Below are 16,391 nucleotides of genomic sequence, written 5' to 3'. Positions count from 1 at the left end.
CAGATTTTTGCCCACTCACTTAGCCTATCTTTATCTCTTTGGAAATTCTTTGCGTCCTCCACACAATTTGCTTTTCCACCTATCTTTGTATCATCAGCAAATTTGGCTACATTACACTTGGTCCCTTCATCAAAGTCATTAATATAGATTGTAAATATTTGAGACCCCAGCACTAATCCCTGCGGCACCCCACTAGTTACAGTTTGCCAACCTGAAAATGATCCATTTATCATGACTCCTGCTCCTCCTGGCCCACAAGCAATGCTGTCAAGGCACTTACCTGTTGGATCCAGCCATTCCCGCCTCCTTTTACCTGCCGGGTTTCCCGAGGTCCGGGAAACCAGGTCAACAGGTTTAAAAATAGAAGCACGCAGCCTCCTTAAGGTTTCAATGGTCAACCCGCCTCCTGAGAGCGGCTTGGTCGCCTGCCCCTCATCCTGCCTCTGTTAAACCAGAAGTGGGCAGGTTTGAGGAGGGTTGGGTCCGTTTCATATTTTTAACATTTTAACCTCCCGCCCGACCCAAACTCACCTGTTTCTTGGGGTTAAAATTACTCCCAGAGTCTACAACAAAGAGATAGGCATTCGACCCAACTGGTCTATGCTGGTGCTTATTGCTCTACATGAACCTCCTCTCATCCACTTTCTCTAATCCTATCAGCATATCCTTCTATTCCTTTCTCCCTCATGTGCTTATTTAGCTTCCCCTAAAATGCATCTGTGCTATTCGCCTCAACTACTCCTTATGGTAGTGAGTTCCACATTCTAACCAATCTTTGGGTAAAGATGTTTCTCCTGAATTCCCTATTGGATTTATTAGTGACTATCATATATTTAAGACCTCTTTCGGACTCCCTCACAAGTGGAAACATTTTCTCTATGTCTATCTAATCAAACCCTTTCATGATCCTAAAGACCTCTATCAGGTAGCCTCTCAGCCTTCTCTTTACTCGAGAAAAGAGCCCCAGCACGTTCAGCCTTTTCTGATAAGTATATCCTCTCAGTTCTGGTATAATCCTTGTGAATCTTTTTAGCGCTTTCTCCAGTGCCTCTATGAATCCTTTATTTTCTCCCTGTTTTTCCACTTTCTTAATGTTCCTTTTGTAGCAAGGAGACTTCTCATATCAGAAAACCTTGGATAAAACATCAATTCATATTTTCCTTGACTGAATTTCCTTCCATATTTAAATTGTTTTGCAGCAAAGAAATTCTAGAGTCAGCATACCAAACCAGATCAATATAATCCTGAAAAACAGATCTGACACTGATAACCAGGACAACAAACAGCAGCCAAACAGGCCAATGGTAACCAACAATGATTGTGAAGACACAGTCGATGAATATTTGAACGTCACATTAAGGGGATCGTTTTCGGATTAGCCCGCAGACTAAAAATTCACGGTCTGTGAAAAGACTGGGTCATTTTTGCATGGTTTTTCCACTGGTGAAGACATATGCCTAATATTAGTGAAGAGAAATATTCAAGAAAGAAAAAAAACATGAAAGCTCAACACTTGTTGCTACCAATTGTACTTCGATTTCTAAAGATGTCATTGTGCTAAAAATAAGTCGGCTGATATTCTTTTGTGTTTAAGTTTTCAAAATATTTTGTGGTTCTGCAGTATTATTTGTGATATTTTTACATGTAAAAACATTGCAGCTGAGTTAAAAACCTGTTGTGAAAATGTTCCACCACCATGGAGGTATTTCTAGGTAATTTCCAGAATAATGTACACCATGCACGGATGCAAATGCTCAATTGGCAGGGAAATTATTTGCAATAAATTAACCTGTTTTGATAAACAAAGAATATGCAAAATATATTAAAGATTAAACTTTTATTAATTCTGTTTCTTCAGAAAATAGACAAATGTGGAAAAAATTAACATTTCATCTGGAAATGTAATACATAGAACCATTGTGTTTTACTGGATTTTTTTTTTTTTTTTTTTTTAAAAAGAGGTGCTGTTATTTAGTTCCATAGTTTTCAATTTTCCCACCTCTCTTGAAGGCACAAGGGCAAGTTTTCCTAACCCCCTCTGCCCTAGTGCTGGACTTTCTTGGGCCATTAATATCTAGCCCAGTCGCAACCCTTCCCCAACCCCGACAAGACCTTGCACTGGCATAGGGGAAAGGCACATTAAACATGGCTGCAGGTTTGAGGGGTCAGGTGTAACATGCAATCATACAGTATATTTAATACAGGTACAGATTAACGCACAGGCCTATGCCCAGGTGCCTCAACCAAATATGGGGCCCGAGGTAAAAAAAAAATAACCATAATGCAGAAAAACTGCATAAAACCAATGCATCAGTTTAATTTAAGAGTAGTATATTGTGATATGATTAACGTTATTATTAATGCAGTGTGTAAACATTTTAAGTGTCTATTTCTTCATGAATTTTACTACACCGTTCTGTTTTAATGAATCAGGGATGGGAGGGCTGTGGAGGGAGAGAATGTTCTTGATGTCCGGGGCCCCAACAATTCTGAATCTGGCTCGGATTTGATAAATATATCTAGTTTCTTAGTCAGTGGAAAGGAGTCTAGTTCTTGCTAAACAACTGCTCACCTGTGTGACCATGAAACCTTCCGTTTATGCATTCTTGCTGTTAGAAAAATAGCATTTTTTGAAAGTTTTCAGTGGCTATAGCAAAATATATTATTATAGCTTGATAAGTTCCAATGACTACCTAAGATGTAAGAATTTCTTAAGCTTTCACTGTGTTGTCTTTTGCCTTGCTCTATGTTTGGGTAAGCTAAAGACTGACGAGGATCACAGTATACACCCTTCAGCACAGTTCGAGTTCCCATAGATGTTTAAATTGGTGAAATGTTTGTGTGCTTTTTAATTGGTAATGTTTCCAGGTGATCATTTGGAGTCTGGTGTGCTTGGATGGCAACCATATGAATTGATTGCTGTGCTGTACTCATTGCTATTTAATAAATAGACAAGATTAGCATTGTATTCAGCTAATATTGTGTAAATTAAATCATTCTAATACAATTTCAGATTAAAAAGACTGTGGGTCTACTTTATTTAGCACTTTCCAGATGAATTAACCGTTTTAAACTCCTGTTACACGCTTTCTGCTGCTGAGAGAGTTGCTTCAACAGGCAAACAAACAATAAAAAGTGAAACCAATGCACAGCCCTTTCAAGAGAAAACAAATCAGCAAAACAAAATGGAAACCATTTTACAATGACATACAAAACATTTGGAAGATGGAAAGACAGCTTTACAGAGACAACTTAAATAAATATTACAAAATCTGTAGCTTAAATAGTGACATACAACAACATAGCAATGATTACATAATCTCTGCCACAACTAGCAACTGAAACCCTGTAAAATATGACAGCTTGTCCTGTTCCACTCTCCTGAGCCAATATTGAAATTAGCTGCTACCAGCTATCCCTCTGGGGCTCTGTAGATAATCCCCAGATTGGAACTGGAGTGATTTCTTAAGTAAGAAGGGCGAGTCAGAGATTGTGCTGTTTGCCGATTCAGTTTTCTATTTGAGTTAACCTGCATCTGAATTTGCTAGATGAGTTTCCTGGAGGAGGTTACATCATAGTTCAATTGATTGATGCTATGGCTCACTTCACTAGAATCTGAATCCCATACATTTTCCAAGATATTTTCTTAATCTGTTAGCCTGCATCATGCCACAACCAAAAAACAACAGTGAAGATATCCAGCCATCTGTTAAATGTAGGCTTTGTACTAAAATGGTGCTGGTTATGTGAATGTGACCTTGGATGTCTATTGATGTGTAAAGAGTCATTGTATTGTTTGTCCTTGTACTGTTCAGTTTTCTATAGGCAATAAAGGTATTAATTAACAAATAAAAGCCATGGAGGAGGATATCCTTCTCAAACTTTAAGTCCCTTCTATGTGAGACAGAGACAGAAGTGGTCTCCATCTTTTCAAACATTCAGGTTCAACATGATGTAACCTGGGGAAAGTCTATAAAATTAGTTATGTTTAAAAGCATAGTTAGGTTTTGTTTGTCAAGGCAATCAGAATTTCCCAGGTATGTGGGGAGTACTACGGCAACAGGAGGGTAGAAAATGAGGAGTGCAGCAGCTCTTATGCTGGCCATTTTGCTTGGTGCCTGCCTGTTCTGGCACAAAGAAGATATCTGGAGCAAGTAAGAGAACTGACACTCACCGATTGAAAGTCTGGATGTGCTGTAGGAAGAGAGGTAGTTGTTAAGGAGAAGCCCTTCAACCAAGGTCATGTGAAGGAAGCATGGAAAGAGGTGGCCAGCCCTGTTAATGCAGTCTCCCATGTACATAGGTCATGGGAGTAAATGAGAAAGAAGTTCTTTGATCTGAAGAAGATCCTCAAGGTTGGGCTGGCTGAACTTTGCCCACTCAAAGGAAAGGAAAGCCTGTACTACTCAAAGCATGATGCCACATCAGCAATGCAGTCTGAAAAACACTGTTTCCACCATCGGCAACTTGCTGGCTGCCAAAGGAAAAGGCTTCCTTTGCCTCAGTTGACTGATGCATGTTGTGTTACAGGCTCCTATGACTCCTCAAACTGCTCTGTGGCCATCCTCTCACATCAGGTGGAATGTAGGCTGGTTATTGGGGTGCATCTCATGTTACATCCTAAAGCTGAAAGTATTTTTTTCCAGAATTTAAAGGAGAAGGTTGCCCACATCCATTGAGAGAGCACCTGCAGTGGTGGTATACCTGCTCCACTGTGCCACCTCACCCATCATGAGGAGCTCACCCTCCAAATTATTGACATTAAGGCCATAGAGGAATTGGGTGAGGGGGAGCTTGGTAGCTTTGTGGCTGTTCCAAAGGTTAAACCATTTGCACACTGATGAAAGATATGTTCCATAAAGGCCCTATACTTTAAAGGAAAATGGTCACCTAGTAAAAGAGGTGGTGCTCTCTTATGCTGTCATCTCCTTTTCATGTGAAAAGTGACAAGAGCGTTACTCCTGGGAAACAAGGCTTTTTTGGCCTGTTTGATGCACTGGTGGGCTGAAGTCTGACTAATATAGCACATGTCATCAGTGGTGGATTAAAAGTATGCGGTGACTTAAAAGTACAATGCTGTAGTGACTTTCAAATGAATGGTGAGGGCTATTTTAGTTGTAGATTTTTTTTTGGAGGTCAAGTTTCAGTAGACAGCAGAACTCATGTTGCGCAGTGTGGTTAGAGTGGAGTTAACAACTGGTGGCAGAACCAATGCTGTGGCTGAAAGTGTGAAGAAAAGGTGTTCTGTACTGCAGAAAACAGGAGAAAGAGCAATAATACTGAAACTATTGTACAACAAGTCCAAACAGCCCCCAAGAGAACAACATGGAAGCTGCCTGTTTCAAATGGGTGAGCAGTGAAAGCAGGGTTGTTAGGCCAGAAAAGGCAGGGACTGTAATGATCAGTAACATGTCATTCTAGAATGGTACACTAGGTGGAGCTGTATGTTTAGTAGTGGGCTACCCACAAGGCAGTAGTCAAGATGGATGCTGTATACTAGTCCACATGGTTGAATAAATGACTAGCTCAAGCTAGCTGTTCATAATGAAAACGTCTATTTATTTATAGTGGCATAGTGGTTAGCACTGTTGCCTCACAGCGCCAGGGACCCGGGTTCGAATCCGGCCTCGGGTGACTGTCTGTGTGGAGTTTGCACATTCTCCCCGTGTTTGCGTGGGATTCCTCCGGGTGCTCCGGTTTCCTCCCACAGTCCAAAGATGTGCAGGTTAGGTTGATTGACTATGATAAATTGACCCTTAGTGTTAGGGGGATTAAAATGTGTGGGGTTACGGAGATAGGGTGGGATATGTGTTGGTGTAGGGGTTACGGGGATCGGGTGGGATATGTGTCGGTGCAGGCTCGATGGGCCGAAATGGCCTCTATCTGCACTGTGGGGTTTCTGTGATTCTGTGATAACATGGTACCAGGATTGGTAATATTTGCTGAATATTGCGAAACGCGACATGGAGAATTTGAAGTCACCGGAGGGTTTGAAACTCACGGGGAATGTCGACTGCAATTGGCGGACTTTCAAACAACAATTCGAACTCTATATTGCTGCCATCGGGTTCGGTACGATGCCAGACGCAAGGAAAATAGCGTTACTGCTCACGGTTGCAGGCCCGCAGGTGATAGAGGTATTTAGTACATTTGTATTTGATCAAGAGGAGGACAGAGAAAAGATGGACGTCGTGCTAAAGAAGCTTCATACACATTGTTCTCCCAAAAAGAACGAGACCTATGAGAGGTATGTGTTCCATTCACGGACACAGCAGCAAAATGAGACTTTAGATAGCTTTGTGACCGATCTGAAACTGAAAGCACAGACATGTAATTTCTCTGAACTGAAATCATCCATGATTCATGACCAGATTGTGTTTGGCATTCCTGATAAAAGTGTCAGGGAACGTTTGTTGAGAGAAACCGAACTAACATTGGAGGATACTGTGAAAATATGCCATGCCAGTGAGCTAGCTCAGCAGCATGCAAAGACTTTCAGTGAAATTAATAGTGATGCGACTGTCGGTGCTGTGTCCTACAAGGGGAAGAAACGTGGGCAGAACAGAAATGTAAAGCAATCGGAGGATGGAACTTTTAATTGTAAACGCTGTGGTTACCAGCACCAGTCAAGACAATGCCCAGCGTTTGGCAAAATGTGCACAAAATTTAATGGAAAGAATCACTTTGCCAAACAATGCTTTTCAAAAGTAAAAACAAAGACAGGGCAACAAGTCAATGTGATTGTGGACACTGATTTAAGTGAGACATTTTTTGTAGGAATGGCGTCATGTGACAATATAGAAAAGGATACAGAAAATGTGCAGCCCTCATGAATGGACAATGCTGAACATAAAGTTAATGCAGTAAAAGAGGACAAATGGATGATGCCACTGCAGGTAAATGGAGCATTAGTTACATTGAAGCTCGACACTGGGGCAAAAGCAAACTTAATCAGTATGAGTGACATTGAAAATATGAAAGAAAAGCCCAAAATACAGAAAAAGTCAGTACTACTGAAGAACTATAATGGGCAGAAAATAGATAGCTTAGGTGTATGTAGACTTAAAGTGACAGTCAAAGACAAAGTGCATCATCTCATGTTTTCTGTTGTGGCTGAAGGACTTGATTCACTACTGGGTGACAAAGCTTGTGAGGACTTACAACTGGTCAAGAGAGTCTACCGTATAAACTGTGCCATAAGCAGACCAGATGACTCAGTGGATTCTGTAGTGAATAATTTCCAGGATGTGTTCAAAGGATTTGGAGTTCTACCATTCACCTACAAGATCCAGCTAAAGGAGGATGCTCAGCCAGTGGTACATGCTCCACGGAGAGTTCCAGCACCCCTGCGTGACCGGCTCAAGAAAGAACTGGACAGAATGACCACACTAGGAGTCATCAGGAAAGTCAAAGAGCCAACAGACTGGGTTAACTCCATGGTATGTGTAAAGAAAAAGAACAATGATCCAAGAATATGCATGGATCCAAAGGACTTAATGCAAACATAAAACGTGAACACTACCAGATTCCCAAGCAAGAAGAAATCACCAGTGAAATGTCAGGTGCCAGATACTTTACAAAGCTCGATGCCTCACAAGGATTTTGGCAACTAAAACTGGATGAAGAGAGCACCAAATACTGTACCTTCAACACACCATTTGGCAGCTATTGTTTCCTCAGAATGCCTTTTGGGATAATATCTGCATCTGAAATCTTTCATAGAGCGATGGAACACATAATTGAAGGTCTGGAAGGAGTTCGGGTCTACGTTGATGACATCATCATCTGGGGCTCCACACTGAAAGAACACAATGAGAGACTGACTAAAGTGCTACAGAGCATACGCTGGAATGGACTGAAGCTCAACAAAGCCAAGTGTCAGTTTGGCGTCCAGGAAGTCACTTTCCTAGCAGATAATCTATCTGGTAAAGGAATAGAGCCAGATATGGAAAAAGTAAACGCCATACTCAACATGCCCCAACCCACTGACAAAAAAGGAGTGCTACGCATCATGGGGATGATAAACTTCATAGGAAAGTTAATTCCTAACTTATCAGCCAAGACAGCCTGTCTGCGAGACCTGCTACATAAAACAAATGAGTTCGCATGAACAAGAGTGGATGAGCCTCAAAACAGTGCTGACAACCACACCTGTACTCACCTTCTTTGACCCAACAAAGAGAATCAAAGTGTCAACGGATGCATCAAAAGATGGCCTAGGCGCGGTCCTGCTACAAGCAGAGGGTGAAGATTGGAAGCCTGTTGCCTATGCCTCCAGGTCTATGACTGATTCTGAGTGTCGATACGCCCAGATTGAAAAGGAATGTCTGGCTTGGTAGTTGGACTAGAAAAGTTCCATGGCTACATATATGGATTTCCCACCTTCACAGTAGAGACAGACCACTGCCCACTGGTTGCCATCAGAAAAAAAAACCTGAATGAGATGTCTCCAAGGATTCAACGACTCATGATGAAGCTGCAAAGATATGACTTTGAACTGATCTACACACCAGGCAAACACATAGTGTTAGCAGATGCACTATCCCAAGCACCCACAATGAGTCATGTGAGCTCTACTGAGGAAGACGTGGATGTTCATGCGAGTATGGTCACTGCTGCGCTGCCCGTATCAGATACAAAATCAAAGCAAATAGCAGAAGAAACAGTAAAAGATAGTGTTACAAACAGTAATAGAGAACATTCATCATGGTTGGCCGAAAGGTTCCTGTCCAAAGTACTATCACATTAGGTCAGAGTTGAGTGTCGCAAGTGGACTATTACTAAAACAGAACAGAATAGTCATTCCACAGGCTCTACATCGAGACATGCTCAAAAGGATTCATGAGGGACACCTCGGAATTGAAAAATGCAAAAGGAGAGCAAGAGACACTGTTTATTGGCCAGGCATAAGTAAGGACATTGAGAACATGATAGGCAAATGTGAGACATGTCAGAAACACCAAAACAAACAAGCAAAGGAGCCAATGATAGTAGCTGACGTACCAACAGCACCATGGCAAAAGGTTGGTATGGACCTTTTTCATTTGAATGGTAAAGAAGATCTATTAGTGATTGACTACTATTCTAACTATCCTGAGATGGCACTGCTCTCAAGCACATCAGCAAGCAGTGTCATAATGCATGTTAAATCCATCTTCGCCAGACATGGAATTCCCAGGATTGCCATTAGCGACAATGGTCCGTGCTTCAACTGTAAGGAGTGGCAACAGTTTGCAGCACATTATGACTTTCAGCACATCACATCCAGTCCTCTGTATGCTCAGTCGAATGGTAAGGCAGAGAAAGGTGTTCAAGTTCTCAAGCAGCTACTGAAGAAAGCAACAGAAAGCAAGTCTGATCCTTATCTCGCCCTGCTGAGCTACTGAGCCTTCCCTTTAGACTGTGGTTCTTCACCTGCTGAGCTCCTAATGGGTCGCAAGTTGCGCACCATGCTACCCTGCTGTGCAAAAGAAAAGCAGAGTAAGGAACTGAGACAGAGACTTCAACTGTTAAAGCTGAAACAGAAATCATACTATGACAAGTCATCCAAAACTCTGAAACCATTGACAAGGGATGATGTTGTCAGGATTGAGGATCCAGATGCATGGAACAGGAAAGCTAGAGTTCTTGAGGAAGTAGGACCAAGGTCATACACTGTTAGAACTGAGGAAGGACAGATTCTCAGGAGGAACCACCGTTCCCTCCTGAAAACACAAGAAACTATCCAAGAGCAAATCGATGACAATGCCGCAACTGAATCTTGTCACTCATCACCAGAACAATCTAACACAAACACACATACAGGCTCTCATGAAAACACATCAGACTTACCTGTGCTGAGAAGATCCACACGTGAAGTAAAAAAGCCTGATAGGCTTAATCTTTGAGTACAAAGAAAACTATAATAAAAGAATGAAAAGCTTAGAGTTCATTAAGTAAAGCTTTGAAAATGTGTTGACTGTTGTGAAGATGTTTATGTCGTTATGATTGATTGATATTGATTGATATTGATTTTGTTTAACCTCAAAGAAAGGGGGATGTAATGATCGGTAACATGTCATTCTAGAATGGTACACTAGGTGGAGCTGTATGTTTAGTAGTGGGCTACCCACAAGGCAGTAGTCAAGATGGATGCTGTATACTGGTCCACATGGCTGAATAAATGACTAGCTCAAGCTAGCTGTTCGTAATGAAAACGTCTATTTATTTATGAACATAACAGGGACTTCATCTTCTGACCTATTTTTATTAATTGTGATAAGTTTCAGGCTATAAGGAGGTCTGCGCATTGCCTCAAAACAAACCAAAACTTTCTCTGTCCTGCCGAATTGTGAGTATAGCACTGTTGGCACTCAACCTGAATCTGCTGCACACACACTGCAAAATACTGCTCCCCAAGTACACTGGTGAGTTAGTTCTTATATTTTTCTATGGTTCAGCTTTAGGTCTTTTTCATGATAAGTGGTGCTGTCAAAACTTTGTTTTTAAACTTGGTTTTATTAAAGCAGGCAAACTGTGGAGGAACCAATTAAGTGCGGAAGTGCACAGGAGACAGCATTTTTGTTGAGTCCATATGGCCTATTCCTGCTCTTATTTCTTATGTTCTTATACCTCAAGAAGAAACCAGTATGCTTGAATTGATAGCATTAATAAAAATGGTCTGTATTCCAATTGTGACAGCAAGCTTATTAGACAACTATCCACAAGTAGTCAATGTAAGCAGTGTATAGGACATTTAATCATGGACATGTAGCCATTATGTATTGCATTTCAGCCTGCCATGATGATATTTATATTTGAGACAGTCCGTTCTTTGAAAGAACAAACAAATGGGTCAGAGTCAGTAATTCTGCTGGTTGCAAGTTTTCTAATAAGTATGATGAATACACAACTTTGTTTTTCTGAATAAAAGTTATTTTTAATCAAGTAAATTCTCCAAATTAATAATTCAGTGACATGGACATTTGGAAAAGAATACATGACTGTATTTCCAATCATGCTCATTTACACATATTTGACAAAGTCTGCACAGTATTTATGAAATATTAAAGATTCACACAAATGAGATTCAGTTCAGCCAAAATGTATTTTCTTTGATTCTGTACTTTCAATAACTAAGTATGAATTCTTAATTGTTTTATCCCATGAAAAATGTAAGAGACAGAGTGAATTATCATGTTTTACGATGAACCAGCCATAGACTCCAGTCTTCATTCACTACATACTTCTAGAAATGTCAGACGTGGCTGCTTGTACTTAGCCAAGTTATGCAAGGTAACTAGAATTTTAATGAAACACTGCACATCGGAGCATGACTTGTTGGTAGGAATATGTTGTATAACATGAATATATTATTAACGCCTCTTTTTTGTAAAGTGAGGATATATTTTTTTCAGTTTGCTAATTTTAGTAAAGAAGTAGACATATAAAGCAGGGAACAACACTTTATACTGGCATCTACTTTTTTGCCAAAATTAGTGAATGGAGAAAATAGATATCCCCTAATAGGTGAGAAATTAGCTTGGTTTAAGATTTCTACAAGAGGATCCAGATTGTAAAAGTTTATATGATTTAATACAGTAATATAACGCAGTCAAGAACAATTAGCAGCTTAAAATTTTTTTTAAATGCCATAGAAATAATAGTCATCTGGCTTTATTTTTTGTTACCTCTTAATTTTGTCCTCTTGTACCACACATTATCTAGGGATGGGAAAGTGCATGATCTGGACTGTGGGCTTTTCTATTTCGAAAGGTGTGATTCATGTAAGATGAGAGCTCTAGTGTCAGGTTCTTTCTCCTTGTAGCACTTTATCTATTTGAGAACTGATGCGAGAAGGATTCACAACCTACTGGCTGCGAATGAAGTGCTCAACTGCATGAGCAACTGGACCGCAGGCTTGGTTAACCAGCGTCTTGTTATAATTACAGGCCGAGGCCATAGTGAGTGAGTTGCAATAAGTATTGTCTACAGACAGTGGCACTTCTTTTGCTCTGAAAATGCTTAGGTATATACAAAGTGGGTTCATGCTGGTAATTCCAAAAGCTCGTTTCTGTGGTACTCCATTTGTCCAGTTGTTGTGTTGAAGATAAATCTCTTTATTTAACTTTTCTGAGGATTCCTTCTGCGTCAGGAGGAGCTGGAGTGCTTCCCTAGGCCTTTTAAGGGGTCCTTGGGCCTCCCCAGCACCAGCCTTGCCTTGGCCTCCCAAAGTCGGCATCTCCTGTCAACCACCAGCCCCCCCCCCCACCCCAGCACTAACTTCATGCTAGGGACCCCAGCGTCGTCAGGCTTCTATTGCCAACCCTGATGTCACTCCCGCTGGTTTTGAGGAGGCGACTATGTCACATGCTAATGAGACCCAGGAGTTAAAATGGCCTGAGCTTCACATTCAACTCTCTGCAGGAGATTCCCTCCCCTAACGTGCCCGGAGTTAAAAATCGATCCCAAAATGTCTGAAATATACAACAGGACAGTCAGTATCTGTGGAGAGAGAAGATAGGTTAATGCTTCAGGCTGAACCCTTTCTTAGACTAGCATGTAAGTAAATATAGGTGTGTTTCTGTAGAAGAGAAACAGGACAGTGGGGAATCTTTATTTCCTCCTTTGAAGTTACTCCACATAAAACATGTTGAGTCTGAGTGTCCCAGATATGCTTATTCTAAATCACTGGACACAGACAACAAGAATAACTTAAACAGGTCTTTACTAATCGAAGGTCAGGGCTGAACTGCTTAGCAAATTACTACACAGAGTTTATATACCGGTGTGGTCACCACCGGTACTACAATATACAGTAGCCAAGAGAAAGTAGTCCATCTCTTAAGGTAGTCTCTTAAGGTGGTACAGGTTACATACACCACAAAACACACAAAAGGTGAACTCATCAGGACCGAAGAGAAGATTTAAATGATCGAAATTTAGAGAGGAACAATAGCTGGGAAATTCCTGGGTCGCGGACGCAGCGATCTAAATGCAGCGGAGCGGCACTTCTGAAAACTGAAATTGGAGGAGGCGGACCCGGTCAGAAAAGCAGGATGAGCTCATTGAAATCATTCTGGCAGGGCAAGGCCAGGAGTCCTGTCAGCAGAGGGCAGCGTTTGCCGAATGCACAGAGCCACATACAGTTCGGGACCATCACACATTTCTGGATACATTGGTCCTGGGTTTGGGGGAGGGTGTAAATTGGAATTACTGAACCCCCCTCTATCTCTGCCGCACTGATCTCCGACCCCCGCGATCACCCCCCGACCCTCTCAACCACGCTCTACCCAATCCTTGCTCCCCCCACCATCTCTACCCCCCAACAACCACTAAAGCTACCTGACCCTGGGCTGGGGCCTTGTGCCACAGGATTTCCCCGCCCGACTGTCAGGCTCGCTTTCAGCAGGGAATCTGTTTAAAAAGAAACACACACACCATGGAGTTAAACATGGGCTTCCGGCTTTCCCCACCATAACTCCTCCCCGCCCCAGTGATTATCGGGGCCACAGTTTCAATGAAGCTCAATGCAAGCTCGAAGAACAGCACTTCTTTCTACCAGGCACTTTGCAGCCCTCTAGCCTAAACATTAAAATATTAGGGGGTTGATTTTCCTATCACTAGCACCGGGAAACACTTATACCCTGGGCGCTAATGACAGCAAAAGAAATTACTTACATTTATATAGCGCCTTTCATGGCCTCAGAATGCCGCAAAGCACTTTTTCAGCCAATGACGTACTTTTGAACTGTTGTAGGAAATGTGGCAACCAATTTGTGCACAACAAAGTCCCACAAACAGCAATAAGATACATGACCAGATAATCTATTTTACTGAAGATGGTTGAGGAATAAATGTTGGTCAAGACACTGGGAAGAACTCCCTTGTCCTTACTTGAATAGTGGCGTGGGATCTTCTACGTCCACCTGAGCGGGTAGACGGGGCCTCAGTTTAATATCCCATCCGAAAGACGGCACCTCTGACAGTGCAGCACTTCCTCAGTACTGCACTGGAATGTCAGCCTAGATTATGTGCTCAAGTCTCTGGAGTGGGGCTTGAACCCACCACCTTCTAAATTCAGAGGTAAGAACACTACCACTGAGCCAAGGCTGGCACAAGGGGCTGAATTTTTACCTTTGAGTCGGGTCGGGTGCGTGGGGGCCACGTAGCCATCACAAACATTTCATCAGTGCGGTCTCCACTGTGCGTTTAACTGAATTAAGTCAATTGAATTAGTCAGGCGGGATTCCCGGCCAATTAACTGGACCGAGTCTGATGATGTCAACGATGACTTGCCTTCAGCTCAGACATCTAAAGGAGCCTTGCACACATCACAGTTGAAGGTTGTTGTAGGAGGCTCAGAGGTGGTTGGCAGAGGTGCCTATGCTTATCCATCCAAGACTTTGACTGTGAGGGTGCAAGGAAGGATGCAGTCTCAGTGCCAGAAGGCTGCGCTCAGATTTTTGGATTCCCCCCTGAAAATCCTGCTCCAGAGAGTTAGAGCACAGATTTTCCTCTGTAATTGCTGGGCAGTTGGTGGGCAATTAGCCCAACACTACGCCAGCAAATAACGATTTCCCTGTCGGTGTGGATCATCTGTCAAGTCGGAAACTGGACAGATCACAAGTTCGGGATTTAGCGCATGCAAATCCTAAACTTTCTGTCCATTTCAAAGGCGGTATGATGGTGTACTCCGAGAGTATGCCGTCATACCGACCGCCAAATCTGGGCCATTATGTTGTGCCATTGCATACTGGTTCCTAAGTTTCAGGGAGCTGTAATCACTGATAATGGGTGCAAGGACAACAGTTACTCTTGCAAAAAAAAACTAGCTAAATATCATTTTAATTGGAGTTTCTGTAGAATGGGTGAATTAGCTAGTGTCGAATGGTACAGAATCAAAGACAAAGGCCCCGATACTTACTCAGGGCTGTGAAGAGAGTTGTGGGGGGAGAATTCCTGGACATCCTGTTGGAATTAACCACAGGAACTCTTAAATTTTTCAGCAGTGGGAAACAGCCAGGGAGCAGATGGCAGGTAAGTAGGTAATCGCAGGGAGGGTGGGGGAGTCGGAGATTGGGGAGATCGAGTGTGGGGAGTCGGAGATCGGTGGGGGGGGGTGGGGAACCGGAGTTGGGGGGAGGGGGCATTCGGAGATCGGTGGGCAGTCGGAGATCAGTGGGGAGTCGCAGATCGGGCAGGGCGGAGGGGAGTTGGAGATTGCAGGAGATCGGCCGATGGCGAGTGTGTAAAGAGGTTAACTTGTTGGGCCGGGAGAAAACACATCTGCTCCTCCTGGCCTACAAGCAGTGCAATAAAGGCACGAACCTCATGGATCTGGCCCTTCTTGTTTAATTTTACCTGCCGGAATTCCTGAGGCCTCGGAAACCCAGCCTTCAGGGATTAAAAATAAAAATCCTGTTAAAATGTAGGCACACGACCACCTTAAAAGATTTTACTGACCGACCCACCTCCTGACAGCGGATTGGCTGCCCGCCCCCGACCGGCCTCCGTTAAAACTGGAAATGTGTGGGTTGGAGGCGAGTTGGAGTCAGGTTTGAGATTTAAATTTTCTTTTACCTCCTACCTGCCCCCGACCCACGCATCCTTGGGGGTTAAAATTTTTCCCACACTGAAAATGAAAGGTTTAACTTGATGGAATCGCAATTATTTGTAACAAGCAAAGTTATTGCTAAGATAACAAAGTAAGAGAGTTATACTAAACTTGTTAGCCCAACAGTAAAAGAGCTTGTTAGTAAAGAAATCAGCTTATTTACTGAAATTCTTCATAAAGTGCAAGTCCAATTAGATGCTCCTTACATGAAGTTAACTTTTGGTATAATCATGTAACACAGAAACGTGCGAATTGTCACATAGTCGGGGTGAGATAAATGTATAAAAAGTGACAGTTTGTAATGAGCATTTGGATTTAAAAAGGTTTGAACGGCCTGAAATACTGAGCTCAGAACTGTAACGGTTGAATCCCCAACCATCATGGTTATCAGTACTATCTTTTAAATCTATGTTTAAGTACTATTACATGTACTGTATGTAACCCCTTCACGGTTCTCTAGATATATGTGAGATGTGGTCTCTGTTGTAGACAATATTCTATAGTCCAGTAAGGAGATCACTACTACAATGGCTTAATTCTAATTATCTTACTTTATAGTTTTAACGTCAGACAGTATCAGAAGATTACGGGTCAATGACCTAAATTAGACATTTGCATACATTAGAATGAATCTAGACATAATAAACATACATTCTCCATTTATATGGATTCAAAGGAGAATCTGTCCCTGTGTCCAAATTCGAGTGCACTCTTTCGTTGGCGCACTTAAGTTGGAGCTCATGGTATGTATAATGTCTGCAAGACTTACGACTCCGAACCCCTTCGTTGAATTCTC

General features: G+C 42.2%; 1 protein-coding gene across 1 annotated transcript in view; it reads left to right on the top strand.

Annotated features, from left to right (window-relative positions):
* LOC147107514 (T-cell immunoreceptor with Ig and ITIM domains-like) overlaps positions 1 to 3,024 on the top strand; it is a 50,497-nt gene extending 47,473 nt beyond the window's left edge. Inside the window, exon 4 of the mRNA XM_086006590.1 lies at positions 1,200 to 3,024. Coding sequence (XP_085862716.1) covers positions 1,200 to 1,379 — 180 coding nt within the window. The 3' untranslated portion in view covers positions 1,380 to 3,024. The remainder of the gene's footprint in view (positions 1 to 1,199) is intronic.
* Positions 3,025 to 16,391: the final 13,367 nt, after the last annotated feature.

This window comes from Somniosus microcephalus, chromosome 14, assembly GCF_052327205.1.
Source record: "Somniosus microcephalus isolate GS21.2 chromosome 14, FLI_Smic_1.0, whole genome shotgun sequence".
NCBI lineage: Eukaryota > Metazoa > Chordata > Chondrichthyes > Squaliformes > Somniosidae > Somniosus > Somniosus microcephalus.
The sequence above is the reverse complement of the archived record's forward strand: the minus strand, read 5'-3'. Positions and strand labels throughout refer to the sequence as shown.